The sequence below is a fragment of the Girardinichthys multiradiatus genome, chromosome 6 (genome assembly GCF_021462225.1).
Source record: "Girardinichthys multiradiatus isolate DD_20200921_A chromosome 6, DD_fGirMul_XY1, whole genome shotgun sequence".
NCBI classification, from domain to species: domain Eukaryota; kingdom Metazoa; phylum Chordata; class Actinopteri; order Cyprinodontiformes; family Goodeidae; genus Girardinichthys; species Girardinichthys multiradiatus.
This window is the reverse complement of record NC_061799.1, coordinates 1,290,419-1,317,054: the sequence shown is the minus strand read 5'-3', so window position 1 is coordinate 1,317,054 and position 26,636 is coordinate 1,290,419. Positions and strand designations below refer to the sequence as shown.

General features: G+C 39.9%; 1 protein-coding gene across 1 annotated transcript in view; it reads right to left on the bottom strand.

Moving 5' to 3' along the window:
• Positions 1–504: 504 nt before the first annotated feature.
• Positions 505–26,636, bottom strand: part of LOC124870260 (tissue factor-like) — a 64,584-nt gene continuing 38,452 nt past the window's right edge. Inside the window, exons 6-7 of the mRNA XM_047368837.1 lie at positions 5,865–6,030; positions 505–2,471 (exon numbers count right to left, since the gene is read on the bottom strand). Of these exons, the coding sequence (XP_047224793.1) occupies positions 2,326–2,471; positions 5,865–6,030 (312 nt within the window). The 3' untranslated portion in view covers positions 505–2,325. The remainder of the gene's footprint in view (positions 2,472–5,864; positions 6,031–26,636) is intronic.

Sequence of the window (26,636 nt, the reverse complement as noted above, 5' to 3'; positions counted from 1 at the left end):
GCAGCAAGATGTGAAAACAGCGCTGGTTCCTGCCCTTTTTGATGTTGCAGTTACGGTGCAGAGGTGCAAGTCGATGACGTAACCCCTATTGTCCCAATTCTACAATTTTGCACGCTTGTAACCTGCGCACTTCAACCCCTACATCCACTTGTACAAAGTAAACACTTCATAGAGGGGCGTAGGGTGTAGTGTGGGTATTGGGACAGGGCCAGAAAAGGTATGTGACGAAGCTCTTCTGAGGGTGTTCAACTCCGACACTGAAGAAGATAACTTCAGTGGAGGACCATGAATAAACCAATCAATAACTTTTCTGATTTGTTTGATCAGCACTTTCACTTTTATGCTACAGGCACCATTCTGAAACTAAGCAGTTCAGTTCAGTTATGTTCAGTCGATATCAGCGGCTTTTAGCCCGGTTGTGGCTTATATTTACACATTTCCATTTTTTTTTTTAAACTTGTGCTCTAAAGTTGGGAAAAATACGGTAAATTATGATTTGTATAATTATAATAATGTAGACATTTTATTTAAAAGAGATAATCTGAAAAATCTGAAATACATTGTAAAATGTCAGTTGATACTTGAAAATTAATCGATCAAAACTCTTGATCTAAATAGCCTGTTTAAAAACATTGATATATAGTACAGATAAAAAGTTCCTTTATAATCTGACAGTTTAAACCCACAATAAATATAAAAGTCAGACATCTGCAAAACAACAATCGCATTTTAGCCTGTTTTGAGTGTTCTTTAAATCCTGTTCTATGTGTATGAGGCATTTAGAGCAATAAGGAATTAATGGGTTTGAAGATTCAAACCCATTAATTCGCGATGCGAAGGACGGTTTTCTAGCGATGCAAGCAGCACAATTGGTGCGAATAGAGCAAAGCGAGAGTGAAGCAAAATCCAGGATGAACACAAAGCAAATTTCGCTGGAGTTGAAAAATCTGAACCTTTCTGTCAATTCATGTTGCATCTATAGCCCTCTTTTCAGCACAAACATTGTCATACAAGTATGAAACATCTGAGCAGATGCCCAGGGTACATCTATGTTCATGTAGGAAATGATATTTTAATCATAAGCATTTCATTTTTAGATGTATGTGCATGATTTCTAGGTCATCGATCAGCAGTTATTTAAACTACAAAATTATTCAATACTTATGGCTGCCATGCTACATTCTTTTGTCATATCAGCACTTGCCTGGTATATTTTGGCGGTCCTGGTCTATATATTTAGGCAACATTTTTTTTATTATATTTAGAAGATTTGGACAGTACAATTTGGCTGTTTTTCTTTTGAGCTGAGATTTCTTTAGTCACTGAAGACAGATTAACAGGCGTTCTGCAGCAGGGATGCAGCCCCTGCAGTTTGTGTCTCGCTGGCTGATTGGTTCAGTATCTGGAGAATCTGGTGAACCCAGGGAGGTCAACGGCGTTGTACGGTTTTCCATAAATTTAGCACCGTCACTTGCTCCAAGTTAAGCTGAAACCGGCAAGCAGGAGATAGAAGCTCCTCCTATTTGATGACGTGGTGAAGCGAGCGGAGTGTTGTTGCTTGTTGGCCATGCGAACTGCTGGCAAAATGTCGGGCAAGCGACAGCATGCGAATGAGGCGAAAAATTCGCTGGAATTGCATTTGGTGCGAACACACATTCAGACACCTGCTTTACCTGCTTTGCCAGCCTATCATTAATTAAATCAGTGGCTGGCTTTGCAATGGATACAGCCTTCTGCAACAAGGAAGTAGCCACTGCTGGGTGTGCAATAAGCTTAATTTCGGCAGTGATACCGCATCATACAACTCAGACTCTTATATTAGACTTGGCATCCTGTCACTGTGCCGTTCTGGAATTTACTGAGATTCTGAGAGCAACCCATTCTTTCACAGATGTTAGCATAAGAATTCTGCATGCCTAGGTGCTGAATGTTATACATCTGTGGCCATGAAAGTGGTTGGAATATCAGAATCCAATGATTTGGAGGGGTGACTCTATACAAAATAGTGTATTTTTTACAATACTAAATACAAAGAAACACTACTGAAGCTCACACTGCATTTTACTATTTCCTTGACGGTAATACAAGCAACAATCTGTTTGTAAAAATGTTATGAGTCTTGACTGTTATCGTGTTTTGTGTTTTGAGCTAAAGTATTCTTGACAAAGACAAACTCCAGAGGAGCTTTCTGGAGTTTGTCCTTAAAAGAATACTTTTTACATCATGTATTCCCAGCACCTCTTTTCACCCCCCCTTTATGTATTTGAACGTACAAATAATTTTGAGATCAATGTAAAAAAGACAACAGAAAAAACAGTATGCACTTTAAATAGGAACTGATGACTGAGATGTTTGGAGGTTGTTGTGTCTTTGTTGGTTTCTTCTGCAGTAGAGGGCAGCTACTGTGATGAATATGATGATGACTGTTATTAGGATGAAGATGATCCCAACCCAAGCTCCAGGGCTTAAATCTAAAGAGACAGAAAGAGCCTTAGTTAGAAAAACAGTTTATGGGTTTGTTGGACCTGTTTTCAGGAAACTCCTGGTTTTCTGTTTCATAAAGAGAGGTGAATCTAAGCCTGAGCATATCACCTGGATTACAGGTTCTGTGAAGAAAATCTGCTCACTTTGAGAAACCTTGAGTTTCTTCCTGTGCCGGCCCACCTGAAGCAGCTGCCTGACAGTAGTTGTTCATTTCTTCATCTTCTTCTTTCAGCCTTTCCCTTCCAAAGGTCACACAAAGGTTTATCTTACACCAACTACCTTCATGTCCTTTTTCTCCCCATCCATAAATTTCCTCTTTAGTCTTCCTCTAGGCCTCCTGCTTGGTAGTTCTAGCCTCAGCATCCTTCTACTGATGCACTCACTATCCCTCCTCTTTATATGTCCAAACCATCTCAACCTGGCCTCACTGGCTTTATCTCCAACACATCTGACATGAGCTGTGTCCCTCTGATGTGCCCATTGTTGTCACTCTAGAAATCAGACACACCTTCAGATTAAACAGAATGTTTAGAAAGTACACAGAGCTGCTGGTGCATTATACAGGTCCTTCTCAAAATATTAGCATATTGTGATAAAGTTCATTATTTTCCATAATGTAATGATGAAAATTTAAAATTCATATATTTTAGATTCATTGCACACTAACTGAAATATTTCAGGTCTTTTATTGTCTTAATACGGATGATTTTGGCATACAGCTCATGAAAACCCAAAATTCCTATCTCACAAAATTAGCATATCATTAAAAGGGTCTCTAAACGAGCTATGAACCTAATCATCTGAATCAACAAGTTAACTCTAAACACCTGCAAAAGATTCCTGAGGCCTTTAAAACTCCCAGCCTGGTTCATCACTCAAAACCCCAATCATGGGTAAGACTGCCGACCTGACTGCTGTCCAGAAGGCCACTATTGACACCCTCAAGCAAGAGGGTAAGACACAGAAAGAAATTTCTGAACGAATAGGCTGTTCCCAGAGTGCTGTATCAGGGCACCTCAGTGGGAAGTCTGTGGGAAGGAAAAAGTGTGGCAGAAAATGCTGCACAACGAGAAGAGGTGACCGGACCCTGAGGAAGATTGTGGAGAAGGGCCGATTCCAGACCTTGGGGGACCTGCGGAAGCAGTGGACTGAGTCTGGAGTAGAAACATCCAGAGCCATCGTGCACAGGCGTGTGCAGGAAATGGGCTACAGGTGCCACATTCCCCAGGTCAAGCCACCTTTGAACCAGAAACAGCGGCAGAAGCGCCTGACCTGGGCTACAGAGAAGCAGCACTGGACTGTTGCTCAGTGATCCAAAGTACTTTTTTCGGATGAAAGCAAATTCTGCATGTCATTCGGAAATCAAGGTGCCAGAGTCTGGAGGAAGACTGGGGAGAAGGAAATGCCAAAATGCCAGAAGTCCAGTGTCAAGTACCCACAGTCAGTGATGGTCTGGGGTGCCGTGTCAGCTGCTGGTGTTGGTCCACTGTGTTTTATCAAGGGCAGGGTCAATGCAGCTAGCTATCAGGAGATTTTGGAGCACTTCATGCTTCCATCTGCTGAAAAGCTTTATGGTGATGAAGATTTCATTTTTCAGCACGACCTGGCACCTGCTCACAGTGCCAAAACCACTGGTAAATGGTTTACTGACCATGGTATCACTGTGCTCAATTGGCCTGCCAACTCTCCTGACCTGAACCCCATAGAGAATCTGTGGGATATTGTGAAGAGAACGTTGAGAGACTCAAGACCCAACACTCTGGATGAGCTAAAGGCTGCTATCGAAGCATCCTGGGCCTCCATAAGACCTCAGCAGTGCCACAGGCTGATTGCCTCCATGCCACGCCGCATTGAAGCAGTCATTTCTGCAAAAGGATTCCCGACAAAGTATTGAGTGCATAACTGTACATTATTATTTGAAGGTTGACGTTTTTTGTATTAAAAACACTTCTCTTTTATTAGTCGGATGAAATATGCTAATTTTGTGAGATAGGAATTTTGGGTTTTCATGAGCTGTATGCCAAAATCATCCGTATTAAGACAATAAAAGACCTGAAATATTTCAGTTAGTGTGCAATGAATCTAAAATATATGAATGTTCAATTTTCATCATGACATTATGGAAAATAATGAACTTTATCACAATATGCTAATATTTTGAGAAGGACCTGTATGTAAAAGAGTGTGTGAAAAGAAATATTTTTATAGCTTCATTGTTCATGTATTTTTATTATGAGCAATGAGTAAACATGTCTGTTTACTCCTAATTGAGTGGTTCAATTCAAAAGACCATTATCTGCATCAGGTTTATTTGTGATTAAGCCCACATAAATAATGATCATGTAATTAGAAACTTCATCCCTTGTATAAATAGTCCATTGTTGTTTCCTTTAAAAAAAAAAAAACTTAAATGTTTTCACTGTAATTACAGAAGGAAGTGTTTTAATGTAACCTAATACAGGACTGGAGCCCATGTTCAGATGACTATTCTCAGATCCCGGTTCCAGATCCAGTTGCATAGCACATTTCAGTAACAAGACAATGCTTTATATGATGAAAACATAAGAAAAGAAAATTTAAAAAGACATTGCGGGGCCATAATAAAGGCAAATAAAGAGAATTTGGACTACAGACTGAAAGTAATGATGTTTCAGTTAATAGTTTAAATAGAACAGTCAAAGGCAACTGTAAACAAATTGATTTTTATCTTTGATTTAGAGAAATATTTAGCAACTTTGCAGTTTTCTGGAAGTTTGTTCCAGATTAGTGGAGGATAAGAATTGAATGCTGCTTCTCTATGTTTGGTTCTGATTCTGCGAATGCTGAATCAGACTTGAACCAGGAGACCCAAGTGGTCTGGAAGGTTGATGTAATAAAAACAAATCTTTATTTTGGTGCTCAGTAATTTATCAACTAGCAGAAGTATTTTAAAGTCTATTCTCTGAGATAAGACTTTAGAAATGAGGTGAAGTGCTCTATTTTCCTATGGTTTTTTAGACCATCCTATCCCCCTTGCAGACATCCAGGTCAGAGATGTAATCTGCATAAATGTTTTTGCACGCTACATATATATTACATGAATTTTTTTTTTTTTAATTTCCTGCATGTATAAATGCTGTTGTTAGTATTTGTGATATTACTCCAACAGTTAACATGTTTGAGCTGTGTAAATCCCCCCACATTTACTAAGTTTACAAAAATCAATAACCAACGTTTTACAAACATATCTTACCCAAATATCAACACATAAATGGTTAATATTTGAAAGAAAGCAGTTAATTAGATTAGCTCTGTACTATAGTTTATTAGTGCACTGTTGTGCTGTATTCTATTGTGTTCTATAGTGTAGTGCCATGTATATAATATATAAGTGTCAGCACCTTGCAGGAGGTGTGTATCACCATCTCTACACTGCAGTGTGCTCCAGGCTCCATGCTGGTTGGCTTTAGGTCGAGACGGTATGAAAGCTGCCACCATGAAACAGTAGATCTGTCCAGCATCTAGTCCCGACACGTTTGCTGTGCTGGAGTCAGAAATCTTTTCTCTCTGCAAGGTAGAAATTAGATATTACACTCACTTTTAAAAGCACAATGAGCCTCCCACAGGTTCTGAAAACTGAACGTGTTGGACTCTCTTAAACATTTAAAGTACACCTAGATCAGTATATCTGTGTTTCTTTGTTTGGGTGTATGCTCTGTTTTCTCCAGCCCGCACTTAGCTGTAGTAGATGTCTGCTCACACTGAGCCAGGTTCTGGTTTTGCTGGAGGTTTCTTCCTGCTAAAGGAGAGTTTTCCTTTACCCTCTCGGAAAGAATTATAATAGAAGATACCTTAAAGTAACAAATGCATGTACTAGTTAAACCTGTTTAATATGGGATTTAAATTACATGTCCTGGTCAAAACTATACCCAAGGTTCTTCACTTTATTACCAAAGGCCAATTTAATCCCATCCACATTAAGTGATTGACTAAGCAGTTTCTTTTTCAAACACAATTTCTGTCTTGTCTAATTTTAAAAGCAGAACATTTAAAGTCATTAAGGTTTTCGTGTATTCAAGACATGCCTGTAGTCTATCTCTGTTTGGATTCATCAGGGTTTATGGATAAATATAGCTGAGTCCATTGTCTGAGGCCAGCCGAAAATTATTTGTTACTTTTACCTATGCTGTTCAAGTGGTATGATGAGCTCTGAAACCTGTCTGAAACCCTCCAACAGGTCATCATTACTGTATAAATGTTCACACACTCGATTAGCAACTATTTTCTCAAGAATTTTATAAAAGAAATGAAGATTAGATATAAGTCTGCAATGTATTAAGTTATCTTGATCAAGAGAAGGTTTCTTAAGTAAATGTTGTATTACAGCAACCTTAAAAACCTGCGGTACATATATGTTCACTGAGGATAGACTAATCATATCTAAAACGGGGGACATAATCAAGGGGAACACTTCCTTAAATATTTGGTTGGGATTGGGTCTGATTTACAAGTCGAAGGTTTAGATGAAGCTAATCCAGGGTTGGAATGTTGATGGACAGGTAAAGAGCTTTGCTTTTTGGCTCAGCTCTTCATCACAACTGACCAGATTAATGTCTACATTACTGCAGATGTTGCAATTCAGGACATACATCCTCAGCATTGCAGTACAACAAGGAGACAGCCTTCCAGAAGTGTACAGTTGCCCCAGCAGGGGACATCAACAGATTCAACCGCAGAGCAACCAGGTAGGACAAGAATAATTGATTGTTATGCGGAACACACTGGAAGACCAGGAGGAGATTCGTACTGGATCAACTTGGATCATACTGGGCTTGATTTAAGACGTGAAATAGATAGAACTATCATTCAAGAAATAGAACAACAACTGGACAATTACTATTCTAACCTAAATGAACCAGAAGTATCAGCTGAAGAACAAGCACAGGCTAAAAATGTGGTAGTGCAGCTTACTGAGGGGTCACAAAGAAATAGAGAACAAAATGACAGGCAGTTCGATTTGCGCTATTGGTCTAATATTCATCCACCTGATAGATACACAGAAGGAAGACAGATGTCAATTCTGGTCAAAGGAAATACAACCCAATATGTTCCTTGGGCCTCTGTGGACCTGGCCGGATTGGTCTCGCGGTTGCCGGATGTACACGAAGGTGCAAATAAGTGGATCAGAAAATTTGGGAGACATTGAAGCAGTTTGGGCACAGTGTCTTGGGACTCCAACCATGGAGAATATTTTGAAACGAAACTATGCTTGGATGATTCATCATCGAGCGGATGGAATTGAATTCAATGCTTTTCGAAATGTGCTCTGGAGAGAACTGCGAGCAGAATACCCAGCAAGGGTAGAACCCAGAGCACTGAAAGGGGAACCACTGGGTGACAACGAGAACCCAGCAAAGTACATCTCTAAACAATTGGAGAAATGGAAACAGGATGCAGAACAGGACATTGACAAGAGTCCTCTACTCACAACCATATTTCGGAATACCATCGTAGAGAGTATGCCAGCACCTGTGCAGAGCAGACTCGAAGATGTTGTTGGTCTGAGATCAATGCCACACAAGGAGTTTCGAGATCATGTGGTACACAACGTCAGAAAATACAGAATAGAAAAGCAAAAGCTAGATGAACAAGACAAAAATATACAAAGAAAGCTGGCCCAACTGCAACTCGGAAAGCTCCAGGGAAAGGGTAAAGCTAAAACACAGGCTGTAATGGTGAAAGGGGAAGAACGACCCAACGCCCCATCAACAACACCTGCAGCACCTTTTCCTGATGTGGTGTATCCATCACAGGTGGGTCCTCCAAACTTTCAAACCGCCCCGCCACCACATCCGGTAGTGAATGTCTACCCTACGACATGGAATTCACAACCATTTAGAGCACGAGGAAGACAGCAAAGAGGAATCCCCGTGGGCAAACAGGGGACGAAATGCTGCACTCGGAATACCGGGGAGATGTTGGACATGTAATGAACCTGGACATCGTGCTGAACAATGTTTCCAAGGGCAGCATCCATACATGGGGCGAGCACGTGGCAGGGCCAGGCCAGGTCCTCCCAGAGGTCCAACTAACACGCCAAAGTTTGGCTACTAGGGGTGTCCAGAGAGCTCTACAGGGGAGAATCAGTACCCAGTGGTAAGCGTGGGTGCTGAAAATGAGCCAATGCTGAACATTCAAATAGAAAATAAAGAAACACCAATGTTAGTTGATACAGGAGCAGCTTACACATTTGTGAGCCCAAATTATGCAACTCATCTCCCCATGGCTGATAAATTTGTATCAACAGTAGGGTTCTCGGGAACACGACAACTAATTCAAATGACGGCTCCTGTACGACTGGTGGCAGATGATGAAGAAATAAAAATACCAATTTTAGTCTCTGATCAAACCCCAATTAATTTGTTGGGCAGAGATGCCCTGTGTAAATTGAAACTAAAAATTTGGTGTACCCCTCAAGGAGTATATGTTCAAAAAGAAGGTCTGGATCTCCAAATGTTCATGCAGGTGCATGAGGCAAAGGTTTATTGGCTGGGAGACATTGACAGTCCAGTTGGAAATGTGATTTCTGAGTGGGGCCAGTACATTCAACTCCAACTTCCAGAAGCTAAAAAAAACTCGTTTGGACTACCATTGTACAATGTACAAAATTTTTTTCAAAAGCAAAGAGTTTGAAGAAAAATGGGACAGTGAAACAAACAGTGAGTGCAACACACCAATATTTCCAGTTCGAAAGGCAGATGGATCAAAATATTGTCTGGTTCATGACTTGAGAGTCATCAATCAGGTAGTTCAGGATTGCCAAATCCACACACGCTGCTAACAGCTGTTCCACCAGAAGCACAGTTTTTCACTGTCATTGATCTCTGTTCTGCATTTTTCAGCATCCCTTTAGCAGAAGAGTCTCAACATTTGTTTGCATTCACGTACAGAGGAAAAAGTACAGTTACACTCGCTTACCACAAGAGTTCAAACACAGCCCTCGTGTGTTTAACCACATCCTAAAACAAGATCTTGAAGGGTTAAGCCTGAACAGCACATTGCTGCAATATGTAGATGATATATTAATATGTGCACCCACATTGGAAGACTGTCATTAAGATTCAATGAAAGTCCTTCAGAGATTGGCTGAGGGAGGTCATAAAGCCTCAAAAGAAAAACTTCAATACTGTCAGCCTCAGGTAGAATACGCGGGCAGAGTAATCTCACAAGGAACCATTGGCATTTCGCCTTCGCAACTCGAGGGCATCAGCAAAGTATCATGCCCACGAACGGTTGGTGAGATGATGACGTTCCTTGGGATGACAGGCTTTAATGCAGATTGGATAGAAGACCATGCAGAAAAAACAGCACCGTTAAAAGAGCTTGTGAAAGAATCAGGAAATCAGCCATTGAAAACCATGTTAAAATGGATGGCTGAGGCCAAAATAGCTTTTGAAACACTAAAACAGGAAATGCAAGTGGCACCCACTCTGGCGATGCCAGACTATGACAAACAATTCTACCAATATGTGGCAAACAGAAAAGATATGTATGTCTCAGCAGTACTGATGCAGGAAACCTGTGCAGGCAGTCGAAAACAAGCTATTGCTTACTACAGCACAAAGCTTGACAATGTAGCACAGGGCTGGCCACCATGCTATCAAGGGCTAGCAGCAGTCTACTACGCTTATGAGAAAGCATCGACCATAACAATGGGTTACCCAGTCACAATTAGGACTCATCACAAAATTGTAGAGTTAATCAATCAAGGGAAGTTTGTTGTAACCCAGGCAAGATGTTTGCAGTACATGTTGCTTTTGACATATCCAGATATAACTTTTCAAAGATGTAACACCTTAAATCCAGCCAACATGATTCCCCTCGATTGTGAAGGAGAACCACATGAGTGTGTTGCTGAAACAATGAAATACACAAGACTAAAACCAGACTTGCAGTCAACTCCATTGACGAACGCAGAAATCCCTTACTTTGTCGACGGCTCATGTTTCAGAGATTATCTCGGGGACCATGCAGGATTCGCAATCGTTGAACAGAGAGGTGATGACTTTGAAACTGTAAAAGCTGAAATGTGTGAGCAACCATGGTCAGCACAACTAGCAGAATTGAAAGCATTAACAGAGGCATGTAAACTGGCAAAAGGTAAGGTGGCTAACATTTTCACAGACTCGGCTTATGCCCATGGAGTTTGTTATTTGTTTGCCTCTCTTTGGAAGCAAAGAGGGTTCAAAAGAGCAGATGGAAGTCCAGTTCTACATAAAGAGCAGCTTCAACAGCTAATTGATGCAATGATGCTCCCCTCAAAACCGGTAGTGATAAAGTGTCAGGCACACCGCAAAGGTAATGACGTAGTCATAAGAGGTAACAACGCAGCAGACGAAGCAGCAAAGATGGCATCCCGATGCCAGATGGCTACCTTGGCACCTGTAGTGTCATTGGAACCTTTGGTTACGCCAGAAGACTTGATACTGATTCAACAAGAGGCAAACAGCAGGGAGCGTGACCTCTGGGCAAGAAGAGGCGCAACATTGAGTGAAAATGGTTTGTGGAGATCCCAGGATGGCCTACTGGTGGCACCAGTGGCATTGTTAACAATGTTGATTTCAGAAGCGCATGGAGCGGATCACTGTGACAGAACTAAGGTGTTGGAGAAATTGAGAAATCAAGGTTTTTGGTCCCCACATTTGCGAGCCATGGTAGATGAAATTCTCAGTCAATGTGACATATGCGCTCAAAATAATGTTCGCAAAGGCATAAAATCACCCATTGGACACATTCCAGTCCCTGAGGGACCATTCAAACATCTTGTGATATATTTTGTAGACATGATCAAACCGGTTCAGGGAAAACGATACATGCTGGTAGTGATTGATCGTTTCAGTCGATGGGTGGAAGTTGTCCCAACAAAAACACTGGGAACAGATGCCGTTGTCAAATTCTTAACAAGAGAAGTGATTCTGAGATTTGGGATCCCCTCTGAAATAAGTTCGGATAACGGTAAAGCATTTGTACAGAAAACAGTCAGAGGTGTTTTGCAGCAGTTACAGATCAAACAAAGGTTTGGTGCAGTCTACCATCCCCAGAGCCAGGGAATGGTTGAGAAAATAAATAGAACCTTGAAAGCTAAACTGAACAAAATATGTGCTTCAACTAAGCTAAACTGGGTAGACGCTTTGCCGCTTGCACTAATGAGCTATCGCATGCAAATGCATAGGAGCACACATCTAACACCGCATGAAATGCTGACTGGCAGACCGATGTCCGTGCCTCAATGGAGGCTACCATTCAAGGGACCAGCCCTTGAGCAGTTGCAAACAGAGTTGAAAGCTTATATGGAACAACTAACTGCTATCCATAGAGCCATCTATTTGCAGGAAAAAGCCAAAAGTTCCAGTCCAGAGATGGTGGTGAACAAGCCCGTGGAGCCTGGAGATCTGGTGTACGTGAAGGTGTACAGACGCAAGTGGCACGAACCAAGATGGGAAGGGCCGTGCAAGGTCAAAAGAACCACGTCCACGGCCGTTCAGTTAGAGGGAAGTGACACTTGGCATCATCTGACTTATTGCACAAAGATTCATAAAAAAGAGAAAGCAGAACTCAATTCTACAGAGGATGAACACAAGAGTTGCAATGTTGAAACTGATAGAAATAAGTGTTTCAACTATGGATGTTGACAGAGGTGGTGGTGTACCAAGCAGCAGCGAAAGTGGAAATGACCTCTTACAATCTGCAGCCAGCACTACAAGACGCACCATTGCAACGAGAAGCACAGTCAAGCGCAGAGAGGAGCAGCAGCGTGAACGACCGAGACCATCATCCCAAGGAGATGAACAGTGACTCAATGGCATCGGTTAAAGGCAAATGATCCATCTCCAACAAAGATGAGTACAAAACAACTTGTTGTTACACAGACCAGTACACACCAGTGTCCTTGCCAGCAGAAGAAGAATTAGTAAGCCATGTGAATGATAAAAATAAGTCAGCAACAAAAATTAGAAAACTTCGTAAGGTTAGATCTGTGCATGCAGAATGGATATGGAGGGCCAGCATTACAGACACCAAATTCAAAACAGGGTTAGCAACAGAATATGAAGTGAACGTAAACTGGGATGGAAGAAGATTATGTGGCAGAAATGTCAAGGGAAAGAATACAGAGTATGGTGCAGATCAATGTACAATTACAATGAACATAAGGGATGACGGTTTTGACGTGGAAGTGAGATTAGAAACCCATTGGAGTGAAGATAGTAATTATGGATACAACATGGTCATGAGAAATCCAGACACTACCACAGCAGTAAGAGGCGAAGGGGATTTGGAGCGTATAGAGGATACAACGTTAAATGCTAAAGTAGAAATGATAGGAGGAAGGATCAGGTTACACACCTCACCCCAAGAAACGAGAGATAATTTGTTGGGGAGGAGCGTAATTATTTCTAGATTAGGGCTCACGAATGACAAACGGCGAATGTGCAGTTGGTACATGGATTACATTTATCAAATTACAGTAAAAAATCAGGAAAATGTAAAATGTGGTTTACAAGTTGTAAAAACAACCTGTGGATGGACTGTGGAAATGGACGTGATAGCTCTTAGAATAGAGAAAACGTATTAATTGAGGCTAGAAGAAGCTACGAATGGTGGAATAGTAGAGTCAATTATGTTTTGGAAAGTTCCAGACAAAGCAAGCGTATTAATTGGAAACAAGTGTTATTCGCTGTTTACAGTTACTAGTAAAACTCCCACGATTGAGACAGATAGAGACGAGCAAGATGACATAATTCTACCCCAGGTACATACCACGGAAAAATTAATTACACCCACTACAATAGTAAGTACAATAGCAAACCCTATAAACAGTACAAATATTATGCCCTCATTGGCAACCACTAAAACAACATTGAGTGCATTGATTGTTAAATGGAGAGTCGCCTTAACTAACACTAGTGGAGTTGAGGAAACCACTACGTGTGATAAAACAGTAGAACAGGCTAAAAACACTACACTTGTAAATAACACAGAATTAATCATGTTAGCAGAACTTGAAAATGTAACTGTATTGCCAAGAACGACTGGCACTACAAAAGTAACACATGCATCCGGTCTAACTGATTATGTCCTGATCACGGTTAAAAGCCCACTTATGCGGGAGGATTCAGCATCTTTGCCAGAGCCTAACCAAACTAAGTACAGATGCTCTGAAAAGGAGGGCTGTCATAATTATCAAGGCGGCTTGGATAAATTCTATATGGAGCGTCGGGACAACAAAGTGACCCCAAGGGCAATAAATAAATTACAAGACATTAAGTGGCATGGATTGAGGCCAAGGGGGGACGCACTTTGGCAAAGGGCCATCCAGAACACATGGTACAGTTGGTCATGTATACAGCTAGAGAATTGACAGAAAAAGATTGTTTAATTTGTACTGTTACCCCTGGAGCAACTCCGATTGTCATTCCAGAGAAGTATACATCTAAAGAATGTGCGCTAGTACAACAACAGAGGTGCAGAGATGGGGAGTTTACTCCCAGCGTAGACGTTGTGTCTTTCTTCAAGTTACCAATGTGTGGTATAAGTTGCAGATTCCTGTATGGCTCACGCAATTCGCACCAATATTTAGACAAGTGGAAAGGTTACAAGTTTGAAGCACTGTGTGCTGAATTTAGTCCTCCGCTAAATTACGAGGTAGACTATGATGCAGAATACGAATGTTTTGCAAGTGGAGGTTTGAAAATGGCAAAGGGGTTGACGTGAGCAACACAACAGTAAAATGTAATGTGACTTCGGTGTTATCTTGGTTTAAACACGCAAGTAGAACACCAATATTCGTTGAAACTCCCATATGGTATCAGAACCCAGACTTTGTAGAACAGGATTGTGAAAACATTACCATGTCCATTCCAAAATTATTCTTTCTAGGAGACCAAACACACCCGGTGGCAGATAGCTATTGGATGTGTGGGGACGATATGCTAGCAAATACCTTACCCCTTCGGTGGGTGGGTCTTTGTGCACTCGTTAGAATGAAACTACCTATAACTTTGGTGTATGAAGGAGTAAAAAGTATGATTGGAATAGATGAAAATAGAACGAGAGTTCGCAGAAGTTTAGGTAATTACAGACTGAAAGAAGGTGTATATTTGAATCTCATAGGCCAACCACGAGGAATTCCTGATGAATTTAAAGCGCAACATGAAGTCACAGCAGGATTTGAATAAATTTTACCTGGATCAAATGTTGAGTGGATGAACTATGTTTATTATAATCAATGAAGACTAATTAATTTTACGGTTGAAGGGTTTATGGCTTTAGGTGACCAATTGCATGAGAAAAGTAGAATGGCATTGCAAAACAGGCAAGCTTTAGATTGGATTTTAGCAGATAAGGGGGGTGTTTGTCACATGTTTGGCAATCAATGTTGCACATACATCCCATGAACACAGCCCCGAGAGGTACCTTCAGTGCCATAATGGTCAGACTCCACAAATTGAAGGAAGAAATGAAGGAGAATGCGGGCAGGGACAGCTGGTCCTGGAAGTGTCTGGAGGAAATATTTGGCAACTGGGGAGCGTTAGCAGTAAAGACATGATTAACCTTGCTAACTGTATTAGTTGTGATATTCCTGCTCGTGTGTTGCGTGTTGCCTATCATCAGAAAGTGGATCTTGGGAACTGTGTACCGACGGATGACTGATGATGGGAAACATCAGAAGGTCTAATACGTATAGCAACCAGGATCTGATGGACTTATGATTTTTATTTTTATTTTTTTGTTGTTTCCTATTTTTCTTATTGTTACACTATTTACATAATGTACGTCCAACACCTACCATACAGAGATGTAAAAATGTTACAGACCATATACTGTTTTGTGCGAACTCTGCAAGGATGGAAGATATTACCATCATGTTTTGTTTTGGAAGTTGTTCTGTCCACTGATGTATTTTGTTTTCAATTATCCATATGTGCTCGGGAACTTGGAGCCATGATGGCCAGAAATCCGGTGGGATTGCCCGTGTCCAAAGAGACTTCGATAAGATTTACATTGAGGACGTCCAAACATCACAAAAAGGTGATGTCATTTATCCGTGACAAACCCATATAACAATTTCTGTTAAAATCATATTATTTGTGACGGTCAATATTATATGTTTTCATGTCTAAGTAGGGGTTGAACTGCCATTTCTGTTTAACAGTTTTCTCCTGGTTATGTTATTTTAGGTAGGTAAGCATTTTGTATTTCTTTTTAAGGTTCCTTTGGTAAGGTTAGGGTTAGGGTTAGGGGTATTCTTGAAGAATAGACTTTGTTTGTTTGTTATTTTGGCCTGAGTTCACCCTGAAGCTATAATAATCATTTTAACCTTATGTGAACATGTTATAACTGTTTTGACAAGAGTCATTAGTATTGTGGGGGATATATGTGGAAGATGATGTTAATGTGAGAAAGAGGACTATAAGGATGTGGTTTGGAAAAATACTGGCCAGTGATTTCTGTATGCCCAGGGACAAAACATCGGGAAGCTGCCATCCAAAGACTCTGGTGTTTCGGGGACCCTTCTTACGTTGTGCATGGACTCAGAGACATATGGACAGCGCTTGGGGACCCTGAATCAGAACTAATGTGACGGCAGAACAATAATGTTGCAAAAGACTGACCTAAGAGATGTGGAATTGCTCGGAGTACGGAGTCCACATGAGGACGCAGCAAAGGACTTAATGGATGTGTTGCTATGTTATTCTATGTCATTCTATGTTATAATTTCAATGTTCTATGTGGTTAGATGTGCTGAAGGAATGTTCTGAATCATGTTAATCCATTTATACTTGTAAGTTGTGATATTCCGCTCTAGAGGTTTGACATGACCAATGCTCTTTGTTACAAAGGTTTTGGTAATATGAATGACAGAGCAGGACCTGATTGGCATGAAAGGTCCTTAAAATAGATGATAATGATACATATTAGATTCAATACAGAGATCTCTCGTTCAGATTGGCCGAGAATGGGATTTCTCTGAGTCCTCCAGACGTTTTTCCCCGCCTTTTAGGACGAGTGGGTTTTTCGACTGGTATGCCCTAAGCCAACCTGAAGGTCCCCTTCATCGATACGTAAGTTTGTGAATTTGATAGACATGGATGTTTTCCATGGGTGAATTGATGAGATGTGTTCCTGAAGGAGACTTTTGGGAAGAGCTACAGAGATTTGGGCTAATTAGTGAATAGGTTTAGTTTATCATAGTCTAACACAGTTAAAATAATGTGCGCATAGGAGCTCTAAATAGGATCTTAATTAGTTAGTTGAACCCGAAATTTCAGACCTAAACAAGAACAATCATTTAGAGTTGCTTATTAATTTTGTATACGAAGTAATGTCATTACCTTTCATAATCGGTCACATTTTTCCTTTTATTCACTCATAAACAGCACTTATACTCACAGGATATTTACAATATGAATATAAGATCTCTCTCAGCTGTTAATTAGATTGAAAACCTAATTAAAGTGGGGATATGTGGAAGCGTAAAGCTCTGTTTAACTAGATCAAAAAAGTGTTATTGTTGTCTTTACCATAATAAAATGAACTCTGTGATAAGTTCACTCTGAGTGGAGACATGCAAGCTGTCTGGTTGGAAAACAGATTACATTAGAGGAAAGTTCTTGGCGAGAGGAAAGACAAATGAGCTTGTTATTGCAGGCAGCCAGGAAATCTGGTGAACACTGCCAGGTTAATTTGGCCTGAGAGTTTGCAATACAGAAAAAATCATGAGAGTGTTATTATAAAATGTCATGTACGCCAATCTGATGTTTTCCAGATGTTGGGCCGGAGTGTATTCTCGGAAAGAGTAGAGATAACAGTGTGAATGTGCCAAGGAATGTTATGTAACGGAGAATAATGATTTCAATTGGTTAAGAAGACCCCAATACACAATAATGCTTTGTAACTGTATAAAACCGCCCTTTAAGAAGTGAAGGGAGGGAGACTTCTGGAATTTTTGATGAAGAAGATTCTGTGCGCTTTTTCAAGAATAAAGTTCCCCTCTCATGAGGGCTGTGTGTTGAGAGATATTCCTGAGTATTGGGATAACTATTTAGCTCAGTAATTTAAACCACTCGCTCCCAAACCGCCATTGACGAAAAGACACTATTTGCTACAATGACTGGGTTGTCTCGCTAGATGACTCAGTTTGCTACCGAGGTAAGCCGGCAGTTAGCATGGGTCCGCAATGATTTGGTGACTTGTAATGAGAGACTGAGTTGTTTAGAGTCCAAGGCCTCGTGTTCCAAAGAGCGGCAGAGGAAAAGGCACAGAAACAACCCGAAAATTGAGGTAAGACTTGGTCATTTCTAAACCGACAATGCAAAGAATCATGGTGAGATTACAATAAATTCACCTTTATTCACTTTATTTTTTTTCTCATAGGAAGTTGTCTACCGAATGCAAACTTCTAATTCGAATTTCAACCACTACAACCCATGACAAGGGTAAGAATAGCAAACTGTGTGAAAGCTAATAATTTTAAGTATGCGTTTGCAGGGGCTCTATTTTATTTTCAATCTTACTTAATCACGGTGTTTGTTTTCACAGACTTTGTTCGCCTTACAACGCTGAGGTCACAACTGAGTTGGCCGAGGCCAACCACTATCATTGTGGTGTGTGTGGATTACTTCTAAAGAAGTAGAAAGTGAAGTAGAAGAGGAAATTATACATGATTTGAAATTTTTTTTTTACATAAACGTGCTGCTACTTTTTACTGTTACATTAGTCTATGTATTTTTATTTTCTCTCTCTGCGTGTCATGTGCATTCTAAAAAAAGTGTTTCTCAAAAATGTTAATTATGGCTTACAATGACAATTCTTTGATGCATTGATAATGACTGTCTATTCTGTGTTTTCAGCTGCTGGAGGCAAGGCAGAGTGTGCAAGAAGCAGTGGAGCTTGCATTTTGGAAAGGGTTCACCATTGATCTCATGTCAGATGAGGAAGATGGCAGCTTCGAGGGGGTTTCTGGTTGGATTGTGCGGCCTCCACGTTTCCGCAGCCAGGAGCTCAGTAATCTCTGTTTGAAATTACAGAAAAGACTGGAGGCAGATCCAAAGTACAGTGTGACTCATTAAAGTCGTCTACACATTGGGGAATTTTCTGCAAGAACACCACCTTTACATGGTCCAGAACTGAACCAGTTTTTTACCTCTTCTGTTTAATTGCATTTTTTATTATTATTTTTTTTTATTATTAAAAGTGAGTGAAGCTCATGTCCTTTATTCAGGTATAGATCAGTGGATCTATATTCAGGGCTTCAAGTGCATGAGGATTGAGAACCATTGGTTAGATCATTAGCCCAGCATGAAAGAAACAACATATGAAAATAGTTTGAATAAGGGCTATATTTTTGATACAGGGTTATTATAATTCATAAGGAAGGCATTAACTGAATCCTGTAAAAAGGCTCAGGGTGTCCAATAGGAACAGAGCTTCCTATGGTACAACAGCCAATCACATGTAAAGAAGGCTCAGGGTGTCCAATAGGGATAGAGCTACCTATGGTATGACAGCCAATCACATGTGATTAGTGATTGATGATGTCAGCTGATTCATCCAATGACTGAGTAGCCACATGGGGATACGGCTGCTGCTGGCCGGTTTCTCATATGTTAATTGGCTTAGACGATGCGAGCTTCGCCTGCTGAAGACGGCTGTAAAAAGCCGCGTAGTAGCGGGATTCATGGCAGTTTAGGGGGCCGAAAATCCCGCTTTTCACGCGGTGTTGAGGCCAGCTAAAAAGTCCCTCTCCTTAGCCTCTCTGAATGGTAAATGGTCTGAACTTGTATGGAACTCTACAGTCCCAGGACTCCAAAGCGCTTTACACTACAATCAGTAATCCGCACATTCACACACATTCACACAATGACAGTGGTAAGCTACATTGTAGCCACAGCTGCCCTGGGGCAGACTGACAGAAGCGGAGCTGCCATACAATTGGCGCCTCTGACCACCAATAGCAGGTAAGGCAGGTGAAGTGTCTTGCCCAAGGACACAACAATTGAGACGGACGGAGCAGGGGTTCGAACCGGCTGTTTTAGGAGTTCCCCAGGACATTTAAGCCCTAAAGGCCTCCTTCTTCAGCCTGATGGGTTCCATCAACTCTGGTATTCATCAGCAGATCCTCTGGTTGCCATCACAACAGGCACCTATAATCTTAAGTCCACAGATCCTGAAAACTGCCTTCGCAATGGAGGTCCTGAACATGAAACTTTAAGATCACATGTCCCCAAACTCCCTAGGGAAATTCTCCTTGAGGTGTAAATTGATTTAGACAGGTTTCGCTACTAGATCTTGCCAGCTCACCCTTACCACCTGTTTTTGTTTACTAGGTCTATCCAGTAGCCTCCCCTGCCACCAAGTCCAATGCACAACCATGAGGGTGATCAGTTAACAACTCTTCCCGTCAGCCCCCTCTGTCCAAGACAAAATAACGCAAGTCTAATGATGCAATTACAAAATCAATCATCGACCTTTAGAGCAAGGTTGACTGGTACATTAATGACTACCTTGTGGTCCAACATGGTGTCCGTTATGGAAGTGAAGCAACAAAACACAATTCGGCTTCAGATCAAGGAAGGTCATTGTTTCCAATCCCACCCCTCCAAACAATGTAGTCATTGCCCTCATGGGCATTGAAGGCCCTCAGGAGCACCGAGTTCCCAGATGGCAGTACTTCCAGGACACCATCCAGAGATCATAAAAAGATCAGGGCAATCTGAACTGTTGTTTGGTGCATATGCACAGATGACAGGGATAACCTTCTCTAATGCAACCAGAAGTTACAGTATAAAGAGAGAAAACTTCAAAATCGAGGCACTGAGCAGAGACCTTGATAGTTTCCCCTCCCATTGCCTCTCTCCTTGGGAAACTCCGGAGTGGGATGGAGTCCGGCCCCTCTCCAGTAGCTTGGTTCCGGAGCGTAATCTGGGTGTTGCCCCTGGCTAAAAACATGCACAAAAGCTTTTGAATATTTACAAAATAATCAAAATATGATATTTATATCAGAAATATAGTTGAGAGCCTGGTATTATTATGTTTTGAATAGGTAATCCAAGTGATTATGTATATATATGTGGCGGGGGTTGTTTACTATTGGTCATCTGGGAAAAACCGTAAACAACAGGAAAATGAAGCGGCTCTTGAGGCAACATGTGTATTTACATATGTATATTATTGTTTGTTTGACTAATGTTTTGATTAGTCTAGAGACTATGGATCAAACCTCCAAGTTGAAACGGAAGTTACGGAGGAGGAGAGACAGGAAATGATGGGAAGAAGAAGGGGAGAAGAGGAGAGAGGACGAGCATGAGGAAAATGGAGATTGCAGTTTATGTAGGCCGACCCTGAAGTTGGAGAAGGATTGAACTGTTTCAGAGATTCTCTGCACAGGTTAAATCTAACCGCTGCAGTTACGATATCTGCAGTAAGGTGTGGAAGTGCTACGGAGGAGGAAAAACACGGAGGAGAACCGCGGCTGATGCGAGGAAACTTCGGCTGATCCGAGAAGACGAGATGAATGTGTCAACCTGGCGACACTGGCTCCCGCGTTACGGAGAAGTTTCTGCGCGATTTGTGTAGCGGAGGTGGAGTAACGTTGGTAGGAATCGACAAACTTCCGTGTGTCGGCGGAGCTGACACCTGTGGAGCAAGGAAGTCTTCTACTTCTTCTTCTTCTTCTTCTTCTTGTATTATTTTTGGCAGTTGGTAAATAACTTTATGGTGTGCATTACCGCCACCGACTGGTATGGAGTGTGGTTCTTCATGGTTCTTAAAATTGTTCTTTCTTGTTCATATTTCTGACACTTCAATATTACATGTTCTATTGTTTCCTCCTCTCCACAATGATCACATTTTCCTGTATTATGTTTCTTTATCTTAAACAATGTAGAATTAAGTGCTGTATGTCCAAGTCTTAATCTTGTAATTAATCTTTCCTCTTTTCTGCTCCTTCTTCGAGTTCTTACTTCTCCTACTATCTTGTTGATTCTGTAAAACCATCTTCCTTTCCTTTCTTCATCCCACCTTTTTTGCTACTCTTTCCTGATTCTCTGTTTAATTATATTTCTTGCCTCTGACCTACTAATATTAATTATAAAGCTAATGTTGTTTTGTGTTGCCTTCTTTGCTATCCTGTCCGCCATCTCATTCCCTCCAACTCCTACATGTGCTGGTACCCATAAAAACACTAATATTAATCCCATCCTTTGTATTCTAAATAAAGTATGTTTTATTTCCAACAAAATGTCTGGTCTACCCTCTGAATGATTATGTTTTAAACTTAATAATGCTGAACTTGAGTCTGAACAAATGATTGTTTTTAATGGTTTTATATCCTCCACCCACTGCACTGCTAGCAATGTGGCTAATAATTCTCCTGAATATATCGATAATCCATCTGTAATTCTTTTTCCTACTTTATTTTAAATTCTGGTATTACAAATGCTACTCCTACTTTTTCATCTGTTTTTGATACGTCTGTGTAAATCTGGACATAATGATAGTAATTGTTTATATATTCCTGTATTATACTTGTTGGACCACTTGTTGCTGAGTATTGGACTATCTGCACGTTGTTGGACGTCACTGTGCCTTTCCAATGGCTTCGGCCATTTTGTATCCAGGACAGCCCGCTATTACATATCCCGTTGAGCACTGCGACTGATATGACGAGCGTCCCAAGTCTGACGTCACAAGACGCTATATAGGAAGGGCTCCGTGTTGAAAACCCCACCTTCAGCTGGAAACCTTGACACGGTTACCACGCAACTGAAGCATCCTCTGGAGAAGAAGAGATCCCACGTGGAGTCTTCATTTATTCTCTCTCATTGGCCAACGAACAATTAATAACTGAGGTTTCTGGACTAGGAAGGCCAGAAATTTCACTTTGCTGATTGAAGACGTGAGTTAACACGTAACTAAAAACACGGAGTTTGAGGAAACGAACCACCACCGTGTTTTCATCCCAAGTCGACTTTGATGGTCAGATCATATTTTTCCTTTTCGTCAAGAAGGCCAAAGGACAGGGACTGACCGCTTTCTTGGAGTCTAACTGCGGACGCGCAGCCACGCTTCAACCCCCCCTCTTTCCCTCTCACTCGCTGCCCAGAAGGAAGCTTCACCAAGTAAAACCCATCTTTTATTTTAATCTTTTATTTCTTTATTAGAAGGCCTGGGCAGGGTCAGAGGTTGTAGAGCGATCAGAATCGCTAGTTAGGATCTCATGTGTTCTGAACGATATGTGCATGTAACCTTGTTATTGAAACTTTGATGTGTTATTTTGATATCTGGAGCCGCCGCGTTCCTAGCTCTGTTTGTGTTTTACCATCTGGGAGTCAACGCAAGTGCGCGGTAAGACTGGACTGTTAAAACTGTTAAAATTCTCAATTTTCCTTTGTCTCCAATATCACTGCTCGCTAGCTTGCCGCCAAAGCTTTATAACCCTTTGTCTGCTCAGGAGTTGGGGGAAATTTTCTCAGAATTATTGAGTTACAGTGGAGCTGCGCCTCCCCCCCCCCCCCCCCCCCCCCCCACACACACACACACACACTCTCCACTCGCCACCACACCCCTTTTGCATATTCTCATTCCTTCTGTTTGCCATAACTGCTGTTTGATTCAATACACACCCACTGCTTTTTGCTTTATTTTTGCTTAGTTAGATGTGTTACCCTTGTTATGTAGAATTCTGCATGTTGAGTAGGTGAAGATTAATAAATATCCACATAGATAAAAAGAGAGCGTTTTGTGATCATTGTGTGCAAAAATGATTCGTCAGTCAAGATAAGGTTAAAGTTCCACACGTTTCGGCAGAAACGGTCGATTTAAACAGTGACATCTCCAGCAATAGTTATTAATTATTACGGAGTATTTAACGGTTGTAATTGTCAAAGGCGTTGAGCCACAAGTACAACACCAGAAACATCTCTGGTCTCAATTCATAAATGAGGATTTTGGTTAAGAAATTGATTTTGTCAAATTATGATTTTTAATTATAATTATTGATCAAGATTAATCAATCAATAATCATAACCCCCAACATACCTGAATCTAATCTACATTTTGGATCCTTTTTCTTTTCCATCAACGCCATATCCACCACTGCTTCTGGTAATAGCCACGGTGGCACTACTGGCAAAGGCAACATTGAACTTATTTCTTTTTCATATATTTGAAATTCTTCTGCTATATTATTGATAATCCAACCAAAACTCTTAACTTGTTTTTTTTCTTTTTCCCAGCATGGTTTTAAAAGATCACGTGTGGGATGATCCGGATTATTGCTTTGTAAGTTTATCCAGTAATTTATTGCTAACTGTTTCCTTCTTAAATCTAATGGCATCTCTCTCATCTCTACCTGGAGTTCTGTTATTGGACTGGTTCTGATTGCTCCTGTACTAATTCTTAAAGCTTGATGTTGTATATTGTCTAATTTTATAAGATGAGTGTTTGCTGCTGATCCATAAATTATACTTCCATAATCAATATTTGATCTAATTAATCCTGTATAAATTCTTTTTAATGATGTTCGATCTGCTCCCCAATCAATACCAGCCATACATCTCATAATATGTAATATTTTTTTGCATTTATCTATGATTCTTTCTATATGTACTTTCCATATAATTTTTTCATCAAACCATATACCTAAACATTTTAGATTTTTTACTTGTTCTAAAACTTTATTGTATAATTTTAGTTTGATATTTTCTCTTTTCCTTTTCTGTGTAAACACTATTACTTTTTTCCACTGAGAATTTAAACCCTGATTGATATGAACATTCTTCTATTCTAATAATCTCATCCGGTATTTTCTTTTCAATAAGTTTGATATTACAACCCCTTTTCCATATAGCTCCATCATCTGCAAATAGTGAGCAACCAACTTCTTTACCAATATTTTTAAATACATCATTTATCATTATAGAAAACAATAACGGACTTATAATACTTCCTTGAGGAGTACCATTATCTATTATATATTTACCTGACAATTCTTGACCAATTCTTACTTGTATTGTTCTTTTTGATAAAAAATCTTTAATCCAGTTAAACATTTTTCCAGTAATACCCATTTTATTTAATTTAATTAATAATCCTTCAACCCACATCATGTCATATGCTTTTTCTATGTTGAAAAATACAGCTACTACATTTTCTTTGTTTATTTGTGCTCTCTTAATTTCATATTCTAAACATAATGCAGAGTCATTTGTGCTTCTCCCTTTTCTAAACCCATTTTGATTTCTAGATATATATCAATTAATATTTAAATAATATGTTAATCTATTATTAATCATTTTTTCCATTATTTTACAAATATTTGATGTTAATGCGATCGGTCTATAATTTTCTGGTTTTGTGTTATCTTTTCCTGGTTTAACTATTGGAATATTTATTGCTTCCTTCCAGCTCTGTGGCAGCTCTCCCTCCTCCCAGACTTTATTGTATAATTCTAATTTTTTTTTTTTGCTTTGCCATTGAGATGTTCTATCATTGTATAGTAAATTTGATCTTTTCCAGGTGATGTATTTTTTGTTTTCCTGGTAACAAAGTAAAATTATTCTTTTGTTAATGGTTCATTTATTAATTTATTCGTATCTACGTTATTTCGCATTAAGTCTTTATATTTCATCTTTGTGATTTCCCTACCTTTCTTTCCTTCTTTACTAATATTATTTGAACTATGAATTTTACTAAATGTTTTAGCTAATATTTCTGCTTTTTCTTTATCTTCGGTTATAGTTGTATTATCTATTTTTAATATAGGATTTCCATATTCTTTTCTAATACCCTTCATTCTTTTAATTGTTTTCCAAATTTGATCAATTTTTATTTCTCTCCCTACAGTATTACAAACGTTTCTCCAATATTCTCTTTTTGCATTCTTAGAATCAGAATCAGAATCAGAAAAGCTTTATTGCCAAGTACGTTTTTGGACATACAAGGAATTTGTTTTGGCGTAGTCGGTGCAATACAGTACAAATTAAACAGTATAAACATATCTACAATATAATATAAATATATGTGCACAGTTTTAAGTGAGTGAGAGTAAATATAGAGCAGTATAAGATGCAAGAGCAATACAACAGTGCAGGTGATCATTGTGCAAGTATGGCAGTGCAAGTAAAGCAGGAGTCCAAGCTGAGCGTTAATGTAACGCATAGATTAATGATCTTTCTCACTTTTGCTTGCTTTCTTTTGTACTCAATTAGGTTCTGATAAATTGGGTTACTTTTTAACATTTTAAATGCTTTATTTCTTAATTGTATTACATTCTTTTGTCCACCATGGCACAATTTTTTTTTCTTCCTCCTTTTTTTATTGACTCTTCTGCAGCTTGTAAGATTTTTTTACAGATATTTATATTTAAACTATTTATATCAATAGACTCATCTGTTTCTTCCAATTTCTTTTGACTTAAATATTTAAATTTTTTCCCAATCAGCCTTATTAAATTCCATCTTTTATATAATCCTGTATTCCTGTTATTTATTAATATTCCTGTTATGATTTTAATGGGGTAATGATCACTGCCTACTGTTGTATCTTTGTCAATGTCCCACTCACAGTTATTAGCTAAACAATTTGATACTATTGTTAAATCAATCACAGACTCTTTACCTGTTTTCACATTAATTCTTGTTCCCCTTCCATCATTCCATCGTTTTAAAAATATCCCAATAATTGCAGCATTCTTTCCGGTGACCCCAAATAAGAATGTTGACCGCATCAACTACAGCCATTACAATGTTTTACGTCTAGCTAACCTAACAAGGGATGCAGTAGAAGGCCTGTCTGAACAATTGGCACCAACCTCCCTCATGGCTGTGCAAAACCGAATGGCATTAGATATGTTGTTAGCAGTTCGATGTTTGGGGATATGTGTTGCACTTTTATTCCCAACAACAGTGCACCTGATGGTTCCGTCTCAAAAGCTTTAGAAGGGTTAAAAACACTTTCCACGACCATGCATGAGCACTCAGGAATATACATTATTACTACAACCATTGAAGGGAAAACCGCACCTCCTCCTCCTTCCCATATGATGCCTTTGCTTGCGATTGATGCTAACGAGGAGGAGGACAAAGATTAACCCATAAAGAGTAATTGACAGG